Source organism: Atractosteus spatula, chromosome 3, assembly GCF_055471065.1.
Source record: "Atractosteus spatula isolate fAtrSpa1 chromosome 3, fAtrSpa1.hap1, whole genome shotgun sequence".
Lineage (NCBI taxonomy): Eukaryota > Metazoa > Chordata > Actinopteri > Semionotiformes > Lepisosteidae > Atractosteus > Atractosteus spatula.
Window position 1 is genome coordinate 46,270,688 of NC_142708.1, and position 23,401 is coordinate 46,294,088.

Here is a 23,401-nt window from a genome sequence, read left to right on the forward strand (position 1 = left end):
TTTAATTTCAGCACCTTCAACAACAACACTGAAATCACCAGCTTTGTTTAGTTGTTGTTGGGGGTCATTAAACCTAACTTAGTCTTGCCACAGTTTAGCTTAAGAAAGATGCAACAGAACAAGTATTAGAAGAGGTATTAGAGGGGCTAGTAGGGGGTGCTCACCCTGAGGATTGTGTGGGTCCTAATGCCCCAGTATAGTGACGGGGACACTATACCATAAAAAAGGTGCCGTCCTTCGGATGAGACTTTACTAATCATGGCCTCCTAATAATCCCCATCTGTGAATTGGCTTCGATACTCTGTTCTCTTCCCCACTGATAGTGGTGAGTGTACTGTGGTGAGTGTACTGATGCACTATGGCTGCCCTTGCATCATCCAGGTGGGTGCTGCACATTGGTGAAGATTGAGGGGAGCCACATTACCTGTAAAGTGCTTTGAGTGGAGTGTCCAGAAAATTGCTATAGATATTATTATTATTAATAATATGGCTGCTTCACCTCACTGGTGAAGTTTTATTGCCTTGTTCTAAATCGCAGAACTGGCTCTGCGCATACCTGGAAATGTAATATATTTTGTGATATAAATTGGAGGTTTTACACATTACTGTGTACATTTTAGTCTTATTGTGGTTTGAAATGCACTTATCAATGTCGATTCTTGCTAATCCCGAATATAAAAATAATCCATAGCAGTAGAATCCAATTTAGTTTGCTACTAAATCTTACCGTCATCAGCATTAACACTGAAACCCAAGTGCAAACATATCTACTTAATAGAAAAGACATATAAAACTGGGATGTCATCAGATTTAAAAGTCAGGATTTCTTAATTTGTTCTTATTAGCCAAATAAAAACGAACCAATGGATAGATTGGTCCACACATTTTCAGTAATGTTCAGGCCAATACAAGGCTACGGTGAGCCAGAGTCTAGACTTGCAGTCAATGATACACATGCACACGAGGGACAATTATTTAGGACAATTATGTTAGCATAATGTTGTCTTAAACTGAATTGTTACCCAAATGTGAGTCTGGTTTCTTACTTATTCTTTGTGCTGTGCTTTCTTCTTGTCCTGCTACAAATTAAATATTTAGCTTTTAAAAAGAATGTAGTAGGGTGTTGTAGGGTGTCTTTTTAGGTGTGAGGAAATCTGGAACACCCTGAATAAACCCACAGAGCTACAGAGAGAACATACAAACTCCACACAGAAGACTTTAAAGCTGTGAAGCAGTAGTGCTCAGTGCCACTTCACTATGCAGTCAAGGGTAGTACTAGTAATTCCTAAATACAGTAATTTTCCATATGAACCTGTAAAATTCCATGATTGACAGAAAGCTGACAGATTCTACCTAAATCCTGAAGGGTCAGAATATTGGGAGACTCGGAGCTGAAATGGTCACCAAGTCATTCACAGCCTTAACAAGCGCTGTTTCAGTACTATATCTTTGTCTGAACCCTGAGTGGAACAGTTCAAACACCTCATTAGGTACAAAATAAAACTGTAATTTGAGAAGTGACGACAGGTCCCAGAATTTTTGCAGAAAGGGTACAGTATATTGGAAATATAACAGTAGTTATTATAGTCTCTGTGGTCCAGACTAGGGATTTCTTTTTGACACAGTTGTGAGGGTAACAGGTGTTAAGCCTGGAGGTACAAAACCTAGCCTCAAGGACTTCTTGATTAAGTTAGTAACCATCTTCCAAAGAGCAGAGAAACTAGATTTGGGTAGGGTTGTAGGAATGGAATCCAAAACACAGTGAGTAGGTGTCACTTTTTTACTGCCAACACATACTGTAAGTAGCATCCACAGCAGTAAATAGTGAAACTCAAACATGTGAGAGCAGGAAGATGCGTAGTTGACATCCCTTTTAGACTGTAGAAACATTTAAAAGATAAAAACTAAAGTTAAGATGTTCTTCAAATAAAAGTTTATTATTGTGTAATATTTTGAAACATTATTATCAAAAGATATCTGGGACAGATTCCTTCTGCAAGAATTCTCACATCTCACAATTCTTAGGCTGACTGTCTTAGAGCAACTGGATTTTCATGTGCTGTAACCACATAAATTCACCATGAATGGATCGTATATTGTCTTTGCTGCCAAATCACATCAGCAGTTATCTAATAATGCTGTAAGAGGAAGGTGAAACCTGAGTTTTGAAAACTGTCAGGCATCAGCCAGCATATTTCTTTCTCCTGGGATTCACTTTGGAGTTTATACTGTCTATGGTGTACTTCTAGCAAGGCTAGAGATCAAACATAAACTAAAGTATTTCAGAGAGACCAAAATTAACCACTGTCAGTTTGTTGTACTAGAATAAAACTGAGCAAATGAGGTGTCATAACAGAATTGTTATAAAATTAAATTTTCCACAAAAAATAATTTTACGTCAACACTTGCAAACTATGTTAAAATTGAATTTGATTACCTAGGCATTTTGTGTACCTTTTTATTGATGATAAGATAATTGCATAATGAAATACAAAACTCTTTTTTAATGACAGCAGAAATAGTAGGCAGGATAATCCCTAAGGGTCTGACATATTTTGACAGGTCAGAATCTAAGAAGAAAGAATCCAAGGTGTTAAAAGATTATTCTGTCATAAATTTTATAAAGAAAATATTGATATATTAAAATTGTAATTTTGGCAGAATATCAAAGAAAACAGCCTGCACATTAAAGAAATTATGCAAAGACAGCCTTGGTATATATGCTGTAGTAATGGACAGTTTTAGGGCACATCAAAATGTGTAGACTTCTAATTGACAGTATAAGATTAAGTCAGATTATCTTATTATTATCTACATACCTGCTTTAAAGTCTTATTCACTCTGAGTAATATTCTTCAAGGCAGACATGAAAATCCCATAATTTAGCAGTGCAAGACATGCTCTCTCTTTAGGTTAATTTTACTTTAGACTGTTGTTTGCCTTCAATGTCTGTTTTTGTTTTGTATCAGATCTGCAAAGAAGGCTACCAGGCAATTATCTGTTTCTTGTGTTGTCTGTTGGTAAGAAGTAGGCTTGTGCTTTTATCTGTAGCTTTGCTCTTCCCATGTAAACTTATTGAAACAATAATTATAAATAAACTAGGGATTCATTTGTAAGTAAGATTCTAGGGGCCATTCAGTATGAATTTAGAAAAGGCAGGTCACGCATAACTAAAGTAACAGCAGTAATGGATACAGACAATATTTTATGATGATCCATTAAGATTTTAAGAAGGCTTTTCATAAAGATCTTTATATATTTTAATTCTTAAATTGCAAACAACAAATCTTAAGGTTGTATATGTTTTTCAGTTTATAACTGGTTATATAAATTAGAAAAAGAGTGCAGGTAAGAGGTGAATGCTAAAAAATGTGAAATGGGATTTGTGGATCGACAGGGATCTGCATTAGGTCATTGCTCTTCCTGATTTACCCCAGTCTTGACACTCCAAAGGAAATTCAAAGAGAAATTGCCAGACTAGGCAAACACCTGAAACATATCATTTCATGTACTGTAGGTACAGTAGTACAAACATGTAGCATAATGAGCATAAAAAAATAAACTTATCACTCTATTACCATATATATATATGTTTTCAGAAAAATAAATTAACTGACATTTTGTTATTAATTAAAATTATAATTGTTTTAGTAATTGATCATTCATGGCAGACTATGTTACACTTCATTGCATAAGGACTAAATTACCACATTAGTCTGTAGGTTAATTGGGCACAGGTGATGGGGTGGTTAAACATGTTGAATTTCAACTTGGTGAAAATCAGGAACAGAAACACAGTAAGAAAACAACGTGCCTCCTTTTTTAGGAGAATATCTCCTTCATAATATCAGTGTGTTGAAGGCTGGACTTCAAAGTCCATGCTCTGTCACTTGCCCTCTGGGATGTTTAACTCCAGCAATGTTTAACCTGACAAGATGTTACAGCCAAATGCAATCCATTAGTGGTATTCAAGATTGATAGGAAGGTCCAGATGTGTTGATTTGGACAGAAATGCCTGGTCTAGACAGAGCTCCCCTTGTAGTGATTGATAGTGAAATGACTGCATGACAGTCCTAGAACCTCACTTGCTTCCCTTGTTGCAAACATGTCCAGACATGATAACAACCCAGCACACATGTCCACCCAGCACACATGTCCACACTTTGTTTGTGATGGATGTTCTACTTACCAGAACTGAGCCCCACTGTGCATCATTGGGAAGAGCTGGGATGACACTGGTATATAGGGCTTGGAGACTGGTAAACCAACATATTCAGGCCTGATGAAACTAGAGGAATAGAATCCCACAAGACAGCAACCTGGTGCAAAACATGCATCAGAAATGTACACTTTGTATTTCTTCTGATGATTGCCACAGACACTGCTTGTCTTTGACATTCACTTTACATCCCCTGTAGATGCTTATACAAATAAGTCCGAATATTAATCAACATGATTAATTTACCACAGAAGTAAGCACTGCTGCCTTGCAGCGCTGGAACCCTGAGTCCAATTCTGGACCTGGGGTGCTATCTGTGTGGAGTTTGTATGTTTGCATGGTTTTCCTCTGGGTACTCTGGTTTCTTGCCACAATTCAAAAACACAATAGTGACAGGTTAATTGGCTTCTGGGAAAATTGGCCCTAGGTTTGACTGTGTTTCTGTGTCTGCCCTGCAATGGGCGGGTGTCCTGTCTAGGTTTTACCCTGCCTTGTGCCTGTTGTGTGCTGAAATAGGCTTCCGCTCCTCAGCGACCCTGACTTAGAAGAAGCAGTTAGAAAATGGATTGAGAGATGTCTGGATGTCTTCTCATTGAAATGACCCACTAAAAAAATTATTTATTTAATGATTTCTGATTTGCTATTCTGAATTTGTTGCCAATATACAGTACGTTTACAGTTTCATTTGATGATTACAATAAGAATCAATATAAAATGTATATAGATAAACCAAATACATTTTAGTAGCTAGTGAGCTACAAAAAGAAATATTACATTACATTAAATATAAATATATTTTTATTAATATTCCTATATTCAGGAATTTTTATACTGCCAATCAAAAATTATTTTTATTTTCTTCATTTTACAAACTGTGAGCTTTATAGTTTTGAGTTTTATTGTTTGAACTCTTTTACTTTTCTACTTGAATGAGATGCATTCATTCATCTTCTACAGTAGTGTACAGATGGGGCAGTGTGTGTTTGGCAAGTCTTGGCTCTTTTTGTCTTCCCCCAGAAAAACTTAAAAAATAATAATTTTCAGAAGGATTTTCTTTGTGAAACAGGTTTCATCCTTGTACATTAAACAGGGTGGTAAGGTGACTCTTGAAGTAATCAGATAGCAAAATATTTGAATATCATAAACTGAATTTACCTGTGATTTTATTAAATTACAAAGAATGTCTTGAAATATAAATGAGAGGTTTATATGACACATGTGTAGTATGAACCAACTGAAATGACCATCAAACTATCATAGGTTATTATAAAAATATAATTTTCATGCTACCTTTATGTAAGTTTTATCAATGTTGTTACAATAGTCTTTTATGATATTGAAAGAAATAAAGAATTTTTAAAATCCCATCGTGTGATGACTTAGGTTACCTGTACCAGTGCACCTGTACCTTTTTCAAATTCATTGTCTTTTTTTCTTTAGCCTGTCCTCAGGGTGACAAAAGGAGTGAATCTGCTACAGTTAGCTTCTATCTGATGAAGAATTTACTAATTGTCTGCTTGAAGATGTCAGCCCATGAGTTATAAAATAAAGAAGATCTGATCCAAACAGAAAGTGGTAACTCCTGTGAGTGCACTGTGCCTGCAGTTTTAATTCAATCAATAGTCTTGATCCAAGACAAGCCTGGAGTGCTTTAAAAGAAAATTCTCATCTCCTGCACAATAACCAGCCTTGATGACTTACAGGAAAAGCCTTCTCTCTAGTACCAGGGGTAAAGTTTTGAAGACAACTTAAGATTGCAGTTTGAGTGCATGTTGCAGCAGGCAATCATATTTAACAAAGCTTTAGAGGGAGTGTGCCTGGAAGATTTATATCTATTTCTGAAGATTAGTTTTGCCATTAAAATCATCCAGGTGTGTAAGAGGGATGCTTCCTTTCGCTGAGGGAGAAATTGCACTGTAAAGGACCCAGATTCTGTTTCTGTTCCACTAAAAAAAACTAAATACTTTTAAAGGCATATCTCTCACAAATTTCCCAAAATCCAACCACTCAGAAAATGCTCAAGTACATTTTCAGCCAATGTATCCAGTGAAATTCAAGATTGTGCTCTAGTCTAAAGTATTGTTAGTAACAAGAGAAGAGAAAAAACCTTTTAAAAGAAAATCAAACATTTGCTTGTCTACATTTCTGTTGGAAGAGGCTTAACCTTACCTGGTTACTTTGGCAAGGCTTCCAGGAGAACCTTCTGTAAGTGCTTATTTGGCACCCAATGATTAGGGATACAATAATGTTCGCAATTGGCACTGAATCAGTGAATGTTTTTATTTATTGCAGTTTACTGTGGAAATATTGAGCCCTGAAATTCACCATTCACCTATACAAATTATTGTTTATATATTTATTGTGTTATGAAGAACTATATATCAAACATAAAGGAAGAAATTAAACACATATTGTTAACAAACACTGATCCTCACTTCATTTACAACAACTACACAGCAGGTAAAAGACATGTAAATATGAAAATAAATTCCAGCGGTGCAAAAAGAAGTAATCTAGAAATGAACAGAGTGAATGGATGTGTTAATTGTAATTTGTGGTGTTAAATGCAGTTTATGCTCATCAGGTGCAAGACCTTGATTTGTGGGCAAAGATCTGCACTAAAACTAACCCCTAAGCATAAATAACACTCTTGGAAAGCTCAAAATGAAATAAATAATCCTACCTGGAATCACCCTCCCACTGTTGCCAGTGGTTTTCTGCTTTCTTTGGCACATGCTGTGTATTTGAGCCAAATCAACGAAAACACCTTGAGGTTTGGCAAGGTGAAACAGCAGTATTTGAAAATATACAAGTGTTTGAAGACAACAGCACAGTAAGAATATGGGACTTTCTGTGGAGTAGTTCAATAATTGAACTAGGATGTTATCTAGTTCTGGAGAAGCATGACAGATTTCCAACAAAGGTAGAAGTTGCCTTATGATACTTTACAGTATCTGTCAACAATGTGAACGTGGAATGTGCCTTGTCATTTAAAAATGTGTGCTGGGATAGCATATGCCTAAGAAAAAATGACAATGTATTATACCCAAATTGCTTCAGTTTGTACAGGGATTTCACCAAGAGTCATTTTACAAACTGTGAGCTTTATAGTTTTGAGTCATCTGATAAGGAAGTTCTTTCATTTTCATTTTTATGTTGACAAGGGAAGAAAAACTACTATGTTAAAGAACTTTATAATATTTATATTGTTACACTTTTGTGTCACCCTGTCCATTCTGTGCCTTTTTTAAAAGTTTACTGGTTTCCCCTGTGATCTTTGTCGAATTTTGCTGTAACATAATTTATTATTCATCTCAAAGATAAGGGTTCAGATGTAGTGAATTTGGTCTTTTGAAAAAGTATGTTATATTTGTATTATCATTCAGCATGATATAGCTAAGGTGATATGTGATATGTCCTTTAATAAAAATGGTGAAGTGTACTGTGGCCCTTTAGAGACTGACTTGATTGTTGGATTAAGAGCTATTTTGTACTAGTGCTACTGTACATTCCATTTGGCTTACATCCTACCTTTGTGTTCTTATTTCTTTAATTAGATGTCTTTGACATATTTTAGCAGTGATGTAAAAAATATTGACACTCTTTGGGACTCCATGCACACCACTAAGACCATTTAAAATATGAGAAAACAGTACAGGAGGTATAAGAAGAGAGTATACATTAGATACAGTTACAACTGAAATCTCTCCACTTACATGTCATGTTTATATCCTTTCTGAGCTGCATTATCTCTTTCAGAAAGATAGATGTTGTCAATTAACAGAGAAAAACTGATAAGGATAAAATAAGGAAACTGATGTGGCAACATTTTTTTTTACAGTGGTTCATGTGGGAGCTTCAATGGACATATAGCTATTTTATATATCATACCTATTTCTAGATGAAGAGATGTACACTATTCAGGCAACAGTAGAGAAAGTAAATGTGGTGGTGTATGTTTGCAGAATTTGTAAGGTGTGTATCAATTTTCCTCTGATTTGATGATTTTCTGATGCCGAGTTTAGAAATGTTTCAGTTATTTAAATTATTGAAGAAATCTGTGCCTTTTTGAAGTAACATAAAACAAACATACACACACCTGTTCTTTTGCAGTCTCACCAGATGTTTACCAACCTTTACGGAAACCTTGGTTGTTGTGGGAATTCTGAGCTGTGATAAAAAGTGGCTGTTTTAGGCTGGTATAAGCAAATCACACAGCACAGTATGTGTCTACAGAGTTGGCAATAAGCCTTCTAGAAAAATACATAGACAATTGAAGGGGGTAGTTCATTACAAGTGCCAAAGATTTAATTTTTTTTAATTACTTTTTTCACTTTTCATTTGTTTCTTACTTTAAAAGAAATACGTTTCTTGACTTGAACTGTGGACAGGTACATGATAGAAAGTTTCACTAACTTTTCATGCATCGTTTTTACATCTTAGGATTCACAGAAGGCTTAGAAAGTGTACCTGTAATATCATTAGGATGTAAGTAGCACTAGTTCCATCAAGAACATGAGCTTAATAAATTGATGGTGGAACAGAAAGGATGGAAATTACATCTAATATAGATCTTCTAATCTTTTGGGCACAACATTTGAGAATACTCTGTATAAAGGTACTACACAAACCAGCAACTGCCTGAAGTAAATCAGTTCTTTGCCTTGAAAATGAAACACTGTTTTGTTTGTGGTTGATTCTTTGACTCAATAGATACAAAGGACCTAGTCCTTGGTTTACATCCAAGGTTTATAAAGGAATTCCAAACAACTTTCATTGATCTAGAATTCCCTATGCAACAAACAGTCTCTAGAACTGTCTTTTCACACGAGGGTGAAGCAAGCGGAGTGCAGGTCTGCAACCTTTTAGGCAAGTCTCATGAGCCCAAATCTTTCAGGATTATTAATAAGTATCTGAAATGAAACTTTGAAGCCTTCTTCTATTTTTATACATTTGAGATATGACACTGTCCTTTCAGGTGTTCTTTATTTCATCACTTATATCCACTCTTATATGAGCTCCTTCAAAGAGCTGTGAAGACAGAAACAATAGTAGGAAATCTAAAGCTAAATGTATCTTCTTCACAGTATTCCATAAAAACTAAATACAAGTTGGACAATTAATAGAATTTCTAGTGGTTCTAAATCCCAGATCTTTATATCTGAAGTGGTTAGGTTTTTGTGTAGTCACTTGGTCACTTGCGCTCTCAGTATGTAACACATTTCTTTTGTCTGTTTCATTATATATAATATTACATTATTAAAATACAGGCTTATATTTTTCTGAATTATGATTGTTATGTTAATAGTGCATCAGTTGTGTTAAAAATTACAAATAGAAAAGAATTAGGTAATGTGCCGCAAGAATTAAATCACATAGCTCATTACCTAAAAACTTAGTGGCCATTTATGATTTATCTTTGTTCTTATTCTGTATACCTCATTGCTTAATTTCAGTAGATGATAAAATTAATTGTATCTACAATTGCAGTTACATTTTATGTCATTATGTCTCTATCTTTCCGTCTCATATTTGCTAATGAATGTAGAACAGATTCTAAAAATAAAATTTTGGAAAAACATTTTACTGTTATAAAAAAAACTAAGTAACAGCAACCTGGCAATACACTACGGTGCATTCATTAAATAGACTCTGACAATTACACAACAAATGTGTAATGGGCACTGATCTGATGGTCACACTCAAGTCTTTATTCTTGTCAGCTGGCAGGAGTGGAAGTGCTTTTTAAAGTCATTTCGATTCAGAAGGATTGTGTTCCTGCAGCTATATGTATAACTGCCACTGAGCAGCTCCTGGGAAAAGAGAACCTGCCACACAGCTCTGCATAATTATTCGTATTATAAGATTCCTTTGTTCTTGATTGAAGTTGGAGCAGATAGCTTAACAGTCTGTCATTAATGATTCTGATACTATGACATTAGCTATGAATTAGGTTGTTCTTGCCTATTTGAAACCAGACTCCCACTACTTGTTTGTATTTCCTTAAAGCTCATATGATTGAATTTTTTAGAGAATCATGATACTGCACTGTTCCAACTTCATGACTCATTTGAAATCTTTGATGGATAGGAAAATCCACATAGCACTGGAAAATTCTGTCGTGGGAGCCAAATCAGTTATCTAGTTTCTTTTATAAAGCTGCAAAAATTACATAAAGTTGTACTAAATAATGGATACCAAAAGTGAAAAATAAAGATCATGCTTTGTACTATACCTTCTTATAAAACAATGGTTGGTCAACTGTCACTGCAAAATATGCTTATTTTCTTATCAGTAAAGTACAAATGACATTATTCATGGATGTTTACTGTATTTTACAAAAAGGTAGATATGAAAGAAAATCTGCCTGGGTGTTTCTGTGTAACTGGCTGCATTTCAGTGTTTGACTGCATAATTCTGGCTGCAGCTTAAATCCTTTTGGTGTGCTGTCTTTTCCTGATCTAACTGAGCCATAATTTTGAAATTATCCCTCTAATTTATGCCATCCCTGAGGGAAGGGTGCTTTTTTATTATTGACTCAAAGAGTGACTAGTGCACAGGTGTGGCATACGATGAGATGCCCACATGCCTGAGGAGTTTTAAAGAAAAGAGATTAAGGCCAGACGCATTTGACCTCTACAGAATTGTATTCACCACACCCTGGAATGTACCATAAACCAAAGGATTTGTCCCTCATTTCAATTCATACCTAAACTGTATGAAATACTGTATGTATTATTACTCACAAAAGACCATGTGTAATTTAACTGAAATGGTTGACAGGAAGTTGCTTTAAAACAAATGGTGAACAGCAATTCAGTGTTGTATTTTTTTTGTATTTTGGCAGGTGTTACCTTTTTTGATAATTTAATAAATTTGCAATTAAATTATGACAGGGAAATATTTCCGTAGGCCTACAAGAGTGGTTAGAATACACAGGTCTGCGTCTGAAACAAACATACAGTATCTGCATTTTTAAATATCTGATGTCAAACTGTAATCCATTATTTATGCATAGCAGGCCAGAGTTTCTGGCTGTTGAAAAGAAAACGTGCAATGATGACTTGTTTTTTTTCTGCATTTACACATAGTCTACACATTGTGACTCCTTGATAAAAAAAAACTATGCTATTGGTAATTTCATAATTTTAAACTACTGATTTTTTTTTCTTTTATATCCCAGTGAGAAAAATGAGAGGACACAACCACTATTATAGTTGTGCTTTGAGGGAATGTGTAATTTTTATTTTTTCTTATATAGACTAGCTGATTTTGCAGTTGCTCTTTTATGGATTTCTGAGAGGTGAACAGAGCATCTTGTGAGTGAAAGTACTTGTGGTTCTTTGCAGTCAAGTCTCCCGAAAGAAGCTGAGAGCTGTTCTTGTTGCGGCAGTATAGCAAGGGCTGATTGTGTTTTCAATGGATGTGAACTTGTCCTCCTGTCCTCTCTAGGTAGTGGAAGAGAAGAGGGGATCCATGTATTTGAAGTATTATACAATGTAGACTTGTCTTTCACCTTTAGGCTACTTAAAAAGATAGCCGCCAAATATTGTCTATGCTCCAACTTCCCATTTCTTAAAGAAAAAAGATGTTAAAACAGTGTTCAAGTGAGCTGCATGGAGTTTGTATGTTCCCCTGTGTTCATATGAGTTTCTGCAGGGTACTCCAGTATCCTCCCACAGTTCAAAGACACAGTGGTATTTACTTGGTTTATAGGAGAATTGACCCTGGTGTGAGTGTGTGCTTGTTTGTGTCTGTGTGTCCTGCAATTGGAATGGTGTCCCACCCAGAGTATATTCTGTCCTGTGCCCATTGCTTGCTGAGATTGGCTCTGGCTCCAGTGCAACCCTGTATTGGATAAAGTGGTTAGAGAATGGATGGATGGATGTTTGAGTGAGGACCTTTGTCAGCTGCAAAGGAACACAGTAGAATGAAAGACAAAATAATGTTTTGGCTGTAGAACCTTTGGTGTGTGGGGGATGAGGGGTCAGGGAGGTAAGAAGAATATGAGACTCAGGAGTGGGAGGCCAGAATCCTCACTGGCTGTGTGCAAGCAATCAAAGTCCTTGCAAAGGCATCCTATCAGTTTTTGAGTCAACTTCACAATCCTCACCTATAAGGCTCTACTTGGCTTGACACCTCAGTACCTGTCTGATTTATTATCTGTATGCTCCCCACCTCGCATACTTTCTTTGTCTGACTCTGATCTTCTATATGTCCCCCTAGTTCGTTTGAATTATATGGGAGACAGGGACTTTCTTGCTAAATCCGAAAGCTCAGGAATTCTATCCATACAGATATGAGAGTCACCAACCCTGAATTCATTTAAATCTAGACTCAAAACCTTTCTTTTCACAAATGCTCTTATTTAATTAGTGTTTGTGTCTGTTCCATTTTCTAACCACTTCTGTTTCTTATATGCTTATTTTGTAATTTGCTATCCTTATAACTGTTTATACACCCACTATAAAGTGCTTTGAGATGCTACGTTTAAATATGCTACATAAAATGTTATTATTATTTTAAATAAGAGATTGAGTAAATTTTATTTTTAGTATATTTTAAAATTCTGCTGTTCATTAATTTAACATAACCAGTTAAAAGGCAGATGACAAGTAAAAGGGAAAATAATAGATTTCAATTAATGTGCACTTCATTTTGTATGTTTTACAATGTCTGAGCTATAAACTTTTGCTGTTTAAAATGTGCTTTGGAGAAAGCAAAATAACACATCTTAAGTTCTGTTTTTATTATGCTATAGTGCTGCAGCTCCTGCCAGAAATTGGAGCCAAGTTTCTCTATGTTTGTGGTAACACCTCCCATGTTGCACAGGTTTTTACAAAAATGTTTGGAATTCATTAAGAAACCATATTTTAGAGAGCAAGGCTGGATTAAGAGACACATTAACAGTAACACATCTGTTTGCAGTTGACTAATGAAGGGAGCATTTATCATACTATTTAATCAAGGTAATATATCAAACAGGGAAAAAACGTATGAGCTAACCAGTTGTGATTCTCCTCCAGCATTTCAACAGTTTGGTGTATATAAAGTGATTCCTTCAGGTGCCTACTGCTTCAAGTAAGACAAAAACCATGATTTGTTGTATTTGAAAGAGAAGTATTGTTGTGCCTGCCTTTTCAAACTGACAAGTTATCAAAATACTACATGCCTCATTAAACCTTCAGGAAAATGAATAGCAAATGACACCTCTCTTTAGAAAATGAGCCTTCAGCTAATATGATTCAAGTCAAGGCATTTACTGATTTACCACTGTGTCACAATTATTTATTTCTACCCTACAAGCATCTTGTATTTACAATTCTAGCTAGGTATGTGTGTGGTATGCTCTTAAACCAGGCAGTCATGACGGTATCCAGGCCATGCCATATATTCATCCAGTTTTTGGTAATGCAGATCATCCTCTGTGACAGTAGCTGCATTATAGAAGCAGCCCACTCCCCTAAATGATGAACAAGTTGTATGGGTACGTTTCTATGGCTTTCTGGCCAAGAGCTGGCATTGATCCAATGTTATGAGGTTGCTCTGGACAAAACAGTAGAATAATTGGCTTTGTAGAGTCTCCCTCAGAATCACATGTCAGTAGCAGTTAACTGCTGGCAATGCTAACCCATCTGCAGTGAAAACAATGAATGAAACTGACTTGGAATACATATCTCAAGTAATATGCAGGGAGTCTGAGTGACTGTAATTTATTTCACATGGTGAAACCGTACTTTTGGAATAAAGGTGAAATGCTGCTATAATCTGTACCTTCCCCTCACTGCAACAACAAATATCAATGAGGATTTATATTGTGGTTTTCTTATACTACAGTAAAATATCCTGTGTTGCCCTCAGACCTCTGCAGGGGAGAAAGACCTGCACTTTGCACTGGGAGACACAGGAAAGGGATAGGCAAAGAACAATGCAACTCAAAGCTAGTTATCGCTATCCATCCATTTTTAACCATATTATTAAATACAGGTTCAAGGGGGAGCAGGAGCCTATCCCAGCAAGCAACGGGAGCAAGGCAGAATACACCCTAGATTGGACACCAGTCCATCACAGGGTACACACAGACACAAAGACTTACACATTCACATCAGGACCTATTTTCCGAGAAGCCAATTAACTTACCACTGTGTCTTTTGACTTTGGAAGGATGCCAGAACACCCAAAGGAAACCCACACCAACAGGGGGAGAAACGACAAACTCCTTGCAGATAGCACCGCAGGTCTGGAATTAAACTAGGGCCCCAACGCTGCAAGACATAAATGCTAACCACTGCGCCATCCTAGTTATCACTTGTTCTTTAATTTTAATTTTTAATTAAATAATGTTTAATTATCAGAGGGTTTCAAAAATTCCTGTCTGACATTTTATGATGAAATTAGTAGTTTCAGTATTCAGATTACTTTAGAGAACAAAAGGTAGTAGTAGTGCCTCCCTTGCTGCAGATATATAGGAATATGTGTGTCCTCTGGTATAATAGGAGCATCCTCTTTTACCTCCTTAGGGGTCTGGTGACATCAGGGGTGATTTAACCTTTGAATGTCAAGACTGATGAAAATTAAGAAGGTAAAGTAATACGTACAAATTCAGAGAAGACCTACTATATATGTCACTGAGGATTTTGAAATGTGACATAGGACCTTTGTGACTAAATTTCTTAGGATTTTATACATCTTTTTATACATTTTTTTCATAATGTTTTACATAGCATATTAACAAACTGTTTTCATAGCAAAAAAATATATATTCTTGTGTTTTAGAAATAAATCACCATAAATTACATGCATAGGCAACATGTTTTGTGGTTTGGGAGAACTGCCTGTCATGTATCAGCCTGTAATATAAACCCATTGAGCATTCCTACATTGTCAGAAACAGTCTGTGGAAATGACACTCATACTCCAGAAAGAAAAAGAACAGTACTTTAGACAGGATTGATTGGAGGTGGTGTCCTACTGTATAAATAGAATGAGTGCTTTATGAGTACATCTAGGGGTAGGTAAGTGATCCTTGGCGGACATTCTTTTATCGGTTTATCATTGCATCTCCAGAAATACACAGATTACCAAAACGGAGTTTAAAATCATATCTGAGGTCCTAAGTATCAACTTATTAACAAGTCCAGACTTACGTAGATCTCTCATTGACAAAATAATCAATTTTTATTTTGTGTTCTTTCTGAATACGTTCTTCTGTGACCAAATGTTGATAATAAATGCTCTATGAAATCAATAAAATGAGCCGAATGCACACTCTTTGCTCATTTGTGTTTTTCAATTTTACTTTAAAATGTAAACAATCAAAGAATTATTTAGTTAATCCATCAATTCATTTTCTAATTGCTTCATCCAATTCAGGGTTGTGCGGGCACACACAGATATACATTACACATGCTCACACAGGGCCATTTTTGTCAGAAGCCAATTCACCTATCGGCATGTCTTTGGACAGTGGGAGGAAACACACCATATCATTAATATATTTCAGTTAACCCGTTTACACATTTAAAGTGAATGTAAGAGTAAATGCACAAATATACAGTATATAGAATTAACTGTGTTAACAGCAATTGCTACCTAATTATTTTTGATATTGTTCTGTATATGTTCAAGCTGATAGAAATGCTAAGTAGGCATTGGTAATGAGAGGTAAAAAAGACATTTGAATGATTTGAAAACTTTGTAAGTGCAAAAGATTGATCAGTGTAGTTAGAGAAACATTCACGCAGACAAATGTTGACTCGTAGTTAATATAACAATGACAAAAAGCTAGTGCTCAAAGACAGCTGGTGATGTGTTTGTTATTGTATTTGTTGATTGTATCTTGTGACATCATGAAAAGCATATGTGATATCGGTTGTCAGTCAAAAGGCATAAGATTACTATTTTCTTTTCCCAAGCAGTTTATATATGCTGATTCACTATATTAGATTAAGATTTCCTGAGACATTAAGGTTGATGTCCTACTTGTACATTTAAATTCAATGATCCTAACACACTCATAAAGTTGTTAAGTGTGGTAAGATAGGTGTAGATTTGTTACTTTTCTGTGCAACAGTATAACTCTGAATATAACATATGACATTCATTGCTGGAGCAATGATTAGTTCTCCCATGGTTAATGTCACAGTCTTTATTTAGAATGCAGAGAAATTGTTTGTGCCGCTACAGACTTCCTTACCTTTCTGTAATTTATGATTCTCTCTTCTCTAATGGGCAATGTGTTTTGCAATGGTAAATATGTCAATATTTTAGTTCCTGTTCTGTAGGGGGACATGGGTCTGTGATTCACACAATAATAGTCCACACAGTTCTATTGTATCAAAGATGTTGCAGCTAAAACAGCAGTGCACTGCTTTTGAAATCTTCCCTAGAGCAGTATGCTCTTTAGGACCGTATTCTTTCTTAGTTTTAAAGGAAATCCAATCACTCCCTGGAGACTAACCAAGTTTTGTACATTTGATATTTTGCCTTTTCATGTAACCCTTGCAGGGTGTTGAAAGAACAAGTCACATCACCTCTGGTTATTGCAGCACATAGGAATGACTCAAAAGATTTAAGACCGATAACCAACAGATCTACTAATTTTGTTGTTTCATGCAATTATCATCATTACTTCACAAGCAACCTATGGCAGTAAATGAATACCTAGTATAATAGACATAAAAAACAGGTTGCAGCTCTTCCAGTTTTCAGCAACTCCCTTCTCACTTATTTTGGTATGTGTATTGAATATGACTGAAGTGATGCCCAATCTAAGTACCTCCCTTCACCCCATTTAGCCATCTTCTATTTTTTCTTAAATGTAAAAAAATATTTTTAGAAAATAATGTAAAATTATTAAAAGCTTAAATAACTGGTAGTTTTGTTTATCAGATTATCTACCTGAGATCTTTCCCTTTAAAAGCATATGATGATACTATATTTCAGTGTTATGTTTCATCTTGGTTCACGACCTTAAGCATGAATGTACTATGAAAGAACTGGGAGATTCACTGAGTGTCTGTGTTGTCAAGAATTACATCACTTGGGGAAATGTGTTTGACATCATTATTAGATCTATCCTCACTTAAAGGGCTAATGAGCTAATGGAAAACCAGCCTAGAGCATAGGAGCATACACACCTACAAAGGTTACACAGTGAAAGCTGGCCTAAACACACAGCAGATAAGATACCTCAACTAACAATTAAGCATCAATTTTAAACCTATCAGATAAATATATTGCAGTTGTCCTTTGACCTAAAGCAGCTGTAAACAAATGTGATGCTGATAAGATAATTAATGATCTGTGTAAAAGCCTGGTTAAAAATAATTAAACATAGACACTGTTTGAACTTTTTGTACTTCTACCTGAATTCATTTTTTGCACTGAGAACCAAACATGAAAGGTTAGAATATGATAAAATGATTGTACTAGGAAAGATAAGAGACTCAGTGAAGAGTGAGTGCTGGCAGCTTTGAGACTCAGTGAATTGACTTATATTGTGTGGGTTTTCATTCACATTTACTTGCAATTTGACTTTTCTTTGCTGTTTAAGTCTCTATTTGCTCATATATATTTACTTTAGATCCCTGTAGTTAACTGTAGCATGCAGTCTGTCCTTCATGTCAAAAAGGGCTCCTTCAAAAAGCACAGTTCATTATTACCTAGTCTAATAATATTATATCCTTGTTTTTTATTTTTTATTTTTTTACTTTACTTGCTCACAAGTCCTTTCATTAGCTAAACTTGTTGTGTTAGTTTTTTGCCTTTGTGTGAGTATTACCATAAATTCTTGAAGAGAAAATTATAGTGTGTTCGTAAGTTGTCACAATACTTCTTGAAGTATGATATGCAGAACAAAGAGGCTTATCCTGTTGCAAATTAGCTCAATGAATTCAATAAATCTTAGCAAATGTGTGAGGAAGTCTACATTATATTATAACTGTAGAAGTTTTGATTATGTAGGTGACAATTTATTTTGTTTTTGTATTTGGTCACACTAAGGAAACATTACTAGATTTTGAGGACAAAATCAGCACAAGTGCTCATTGGAATTAGACAAGAAAATCTCTTGTGTAATGTGATGTAACAAGCTGTGTTCTTTTGCAAAACACTGGGGTCGTGGTTTGCAGCAGTCAGTTGTTATAATAGTGGATTGCAATAAACAGTTTATGGGTATCATAATCATAGACAGGTGGGAATCTAGGCTGAATACCGTTTACTACAAAGTGGCTGCCTTATATCCTGCCTTATATACATACAGTATGTACTTGAATCCCCTACATTAACACAATCTTTGTGAAGAGTCTTAAACTGTATCTCAGCTGACCTTTTGCAGGTTTTGAAGTATTTAATCTAATATCCAATTACTCATTGTTCTTAGGCAATGTTTTGGCTCCCTTCAACCTCGCAACACTCATTATACTATATAAAAAATGAGATAATCAATACAGCTGTTGATTTAATCTTGCTATACTGTATATACTTGGATAAAATCCAGAATAGTGTGATGCAATTTTTAATGTACTAATGTATGCGGCTATATTTAAGGAAATTGTTTTTAACTGTTTTTATTTAATTTCAAATGCTCAAACCAAACAATTTACATTGTTTCTAACCTTTCTTATGGTCTAAATGCATGAAGTTGATGCATTTATCTTTGTAAAAGACAACAAGAGGCTTTTGAATTTTTAATTTGGTTTTAAAACTTAACTCAGTCTAAATGCCAGAGCCTTTATTTTCTGAGAATTGCTTTATCAAAATTTTTGGGGCAGCAGTTCACATTCCTAAAGCAGAGCTCTACACAATAGTAATTCAGGCGTTAATGTGGAACATACTGTTGTCACCCATATATAACAGTGATAGAGTGCAGCCAGTTTTAAGTGAAGGAAATTATTTTTTATGTAGTCTTCAATAAAGCAATTCTGTGCAAAGCAGCAGGCTCTTGTAGGCGCAGAAAAGTAGCGATATTTTATTTTTTGATTTCTTCAGCTTTCCCTTTCAAGACCATAGTGCTGTTTCATGATAAACTACAAAAAAATGCTAAAGTATTTATACAAAGATTTTGAATAAATGATTACAGTGAGAGGTGTTTACAGTGTTTACAGTTAAACAAAAAGTGAATATTACTGCCAGAAACAGGTTTTCTTCAGCGAGCCGCCAGCCTAATAAAACAACACTTCTTTTTAAACTGAGCTGAGGACACTTTTGGTTGGTACCACACACAACACACAAAGCAGTGGTATGTTTCTAAAGAAAGCCTTTAAATTCTTTCCCACAGAAGTCAACCAAGGGGTCGGTTGTCCTGGACTACGTATTCAGTCATGTAAACCTGGCAGAGACAGATTACTTTGGACTCCGATACTGTGACAGGAGTCATCAGACGGTAAGTGGATTCAAAAGGGTGGGAGGTGGTCATAGTCCGAATGGATGTACAATTGCTGTCACATTCATATTTAAATTTATCCATTTTAAAGTTGTAAATTCCTCTGGGTTTACTTCATAGACCTGCATTTACATAACACTTAAGAGAGTTGCTTTGGCTCCAGTTAAACAGCAAAATGAATCTGAGTGATTTCAGCAAGGTTGATTAGGAGCTCACTGAGCAAGATTGTACAATGTTTAGATACGCTTTTCAAGGTTAGATACTTCAGTGTTGAGAGAAGAGTTATTACCTTTGCCTGAAAGCAAATTTAGAGGTCAGACAGGGTGCAGAATTGTAGAAGCACCTGACTCTGTTTCAGTATAACTACAGAATATGATCCCCAGTATCCTTATTAACTATTGAATCATTCCATGATTGAAAAAGCTTTGTAGAGAAATACATTTTTGTATTTTGTCATTATAGTTATACTTTTCAAGTCTGCTTAAAGCAAAAAGGCTAAAATGAAATTACATTTGAAATAAAATTATGAAATAAGTATTCAATTTTTACACCTAGCACATCCTGACATATTATTTGAGAAAGTGATACTTGAAAGAGATAAAGAATAATTTCAGCGTGAATCACATTTTGTAAATTCAGTGAATGAAGAGGTCTGACTCTACTTGTCATTTATACAGTATAATCATTTTTACTTTCCATTAGATTCTTGAAAAGGTAGATACAATAAAATAAGAAAGATTCCCCCAGCTTGTATCTTATTTGGTAAATCTAGCTAATTTGGTTATTTGCAATTTAAACAAGAATTCCACCAAGGCATTTCTTAAAGAAACCCAGCAAGTCAGCTTCAATGATATGTCTTTGGAGTTTTAATCCAGATCCCCAAACCACTCTGTGTACAGAAGTCAGTATTAATGTTGTCCTGTTTCTAAACTTAATTTCTCTCCTGAGACCTTGTAATAAATCTTTGTTGATCTTGAGATGTCCCCTTTGAATTCCTGATTAATTTAACTATCTTCTTTTCTTATAGGGAGGGATCAGAGATAATGATTAATCAATTATTCATGTTGACTCCTTGGACTGTAAATTTGCTCTGCAAATTTCTGATCATATATCTGTTATTTGATGTCTGTATCCCTCATTCTTGCATGAGATGTTTAAGCATGTTTTGTTTTAGAAATCTGAAATCTGTGAATCATTCTGTTTTCTCTAATGCTGTACTTAGCTCTCCCCTTTTACAAGATTGATCATCTTCAACAGGTGACTCTCTCAGTGTCCTTTAAGCACTCTTCTTCTTGGTATATACCTGAACTTTGCTCTTTGAAACTAAATGTATGGTATCTATACCGCTAAAATAATAATCCAAACTAGTGGTTCACACTCAGGCTTATAATGAACTCCTGCAAGTCTAAAGAGCTGCTCTAGCTTCTGCCAGATCCTTACAGTATATATCTTGGATACAGTCAGCTCTGGACTAGGAAATCATGAAGTGCTCTTCTCTCAAGCTCATTAAACCCTCTGACAACTTTTGTCTTTTGCAATTGCAATTTTGCAATTCTTTCAATCCATGAGAAACCTACAAAATCTACAATTATCCGAATCAAGCCTTAGCCTTGTAATGGATTCAGACAACTCTTTGAGCCCTAGCTTTTTCATTGACATTCCCGTTGTACCAGATTTTTCTGAATTTAGTTTAGTTAATTCAGCTAAAATTACAAAAAATATTAAGAGCTGCAACATAACTTCTCGTTACCTAGATCCCATCACTACCTATTTACTGAAAGCTTGCCTGCCAGACATCTGCCTGTTAATTGTCAACAACAGTTCCTTTTCCATGGGTGTGGTGCCTACTGCTTTAAAGACTACATCAATCACTCCTATGCTGAAGAAACCTTGGCTTGGATTCTGATATAATGATGAATTACAGACCTATCTCTTAATTACCATTCCTATCTTAGGTTTTAGAACATGTGGATGCACATCAATTACAGGCTTACATGAAAGCTAATGATCTGTTTGAACCCTTTCAGTCCAGTTTTCGCTCTTATCATAGCGCTGAGACTGCTCTTGTCAGGATTGTGAATTATTTACTTAATGTTTCTGATTTGGGGGCTATAAGTATCCTTATGCTTCTTGATCTAAGTGCTGCTTTTGTTACACTAAATCATTCAGTTTTGCTCATTCGCTTGCAAACATTCATTATGTAAGTGGTAGTGTCTTTAACTGGTTTTCCTCTTATTTGATAGGCAGGCAACATTTTGTTTCCCTTGGTCCTCGTAAATCCCCCTTGGCACCAGTCAATCAGAGTGTACTGCAGGGTTCAATGTTGGGTCCATTACTTTTTATTATTGACATGCTTCTTCTTGGCCAGATTATATTCAAACATGGTCTTCAGTTTCATTGTTATGCACACTGATTGACATTAATTTCCCAGAAACTAAATAGTGACAAAACAGAAATTTTGCTGGTGAGCAGCAAGTGTCATCTGGAAAAGTTTTAGAGCTTCACAGTAATGGTGGATGGCTTTCCCATTCATGGATTACTTGGAGTTGCACTCGATCCTCTCCTGTCTTTTGAGCCCCACCTATAAAATTTGCTTAAGACATCCTTTTTTCATCTTAGAAATTTTGTCCGCATTAAGCATTTCATCAATGAAATCAATGCCAATTGCCTGATGCATGCATTTTTAACATCAAGGCTTGATTTCTACAACTCTTTACTTTATTGGCTCCATAACACTCTCTGTAGTATCTTGCAGTATGTCCAAAAGTCCACAGCTTGACTTCTAAATTGCACCAGACATGGGCAGCATATCAGTCCTACACTTAGGTCTCTATATTGGTTGTCTATAAAGTCATGTATTCAATACAAAATCTTGTTACTGACTTTTGAGGCTTCAAGTAATCTGGCTCCATACTTCTCGGAAATCCTCCATGTCTACATTCTCTCCCATAGGCTCTGTCCAGTTAAAGCTCAGACTTTTTGTGACCGTGCTTTTTCTATCGCTGCTCATTTGTTATGGAATGCCTTTTCTCTGACTGTTAGAGAGTCAAATTCTATTTCTAGTCAAGAATTATTTGACTCCTTTATAGTCAGCTAGGTTTATAGTCTCTTTTATCTCAAAACTCACCATTTTATTAGTGTCTTTGTGTATTTGCCCTACATTCCTTGAGGTTTTTTGGGGTTTTTTAACTTCTGTTTTTTTCATTGAATCATTTTTTACAGTGTCCGGGGATTTGGAAAGATGCTTTATGAATAAAAGTTATTATTATTATTATTGAATACAATAAAATACTGTAAGGCTGTATGTGAATATGAGTTTGGGAAGCTATTCAGTGATGTTCACACATACAATTTGTTCAGAAGCTCTTATGTATGAAACCTTCACACTTTTTTCAAAATCCGCTTAAAAAACATAGTTTCAGAACCCATACAAGATAAATCTCACATTTGAAAGCAAAAGTTTTAATCTTTCATACAGAATTGTATGTGAGGCTATAAAACAATAAGGATATGATGTTAGTGAGAAAAGTGCATGAATATAGATGGGAAAATCACATTATGAAAAGAACTAAAGATATTTGTTCTTCTATGTATATGATAAGATTTTATGAGAGTGGTATATACAAGTTTCCCTACAGTAACTGCCATTCCCACATGTTGTGAATCCAGATTGGACAACGATGAGGAATTATTTCTTTGAGTTTGTATATGGACTCTGCTGGGCTTTGCTGTCCTTTTGTAAATGAGCTTTGTTCCTTTAACACCTATGTATTCAGTAAGAATTACAGAACTATCCT

General features: G+C 35.4%; 1 protein-coding gene across 1 annotated transcript in view; it reads left to right on the top strand.

Annotated features, from left to right (window-relative positions):
• Positions 1-23,401, top strand: part of epb41l4a (erythrocyte membrane protein band 4.1 like 4A) — a 126,595-nt gene that overhangs the window by 30,255 nt on the left and 72,939 nt on the right. Inside the window, exon 3 of the mRNA XM_088909942.1 lies at positions 19,500-19,604. Within this exon, the coding sequence (XP_088766068.1) occupies positions 19,500-19,604 (105 nt within the window). The remainder of the gene's footprint in view (positions 1-19,499; positions 19,605-23,401) is intronic.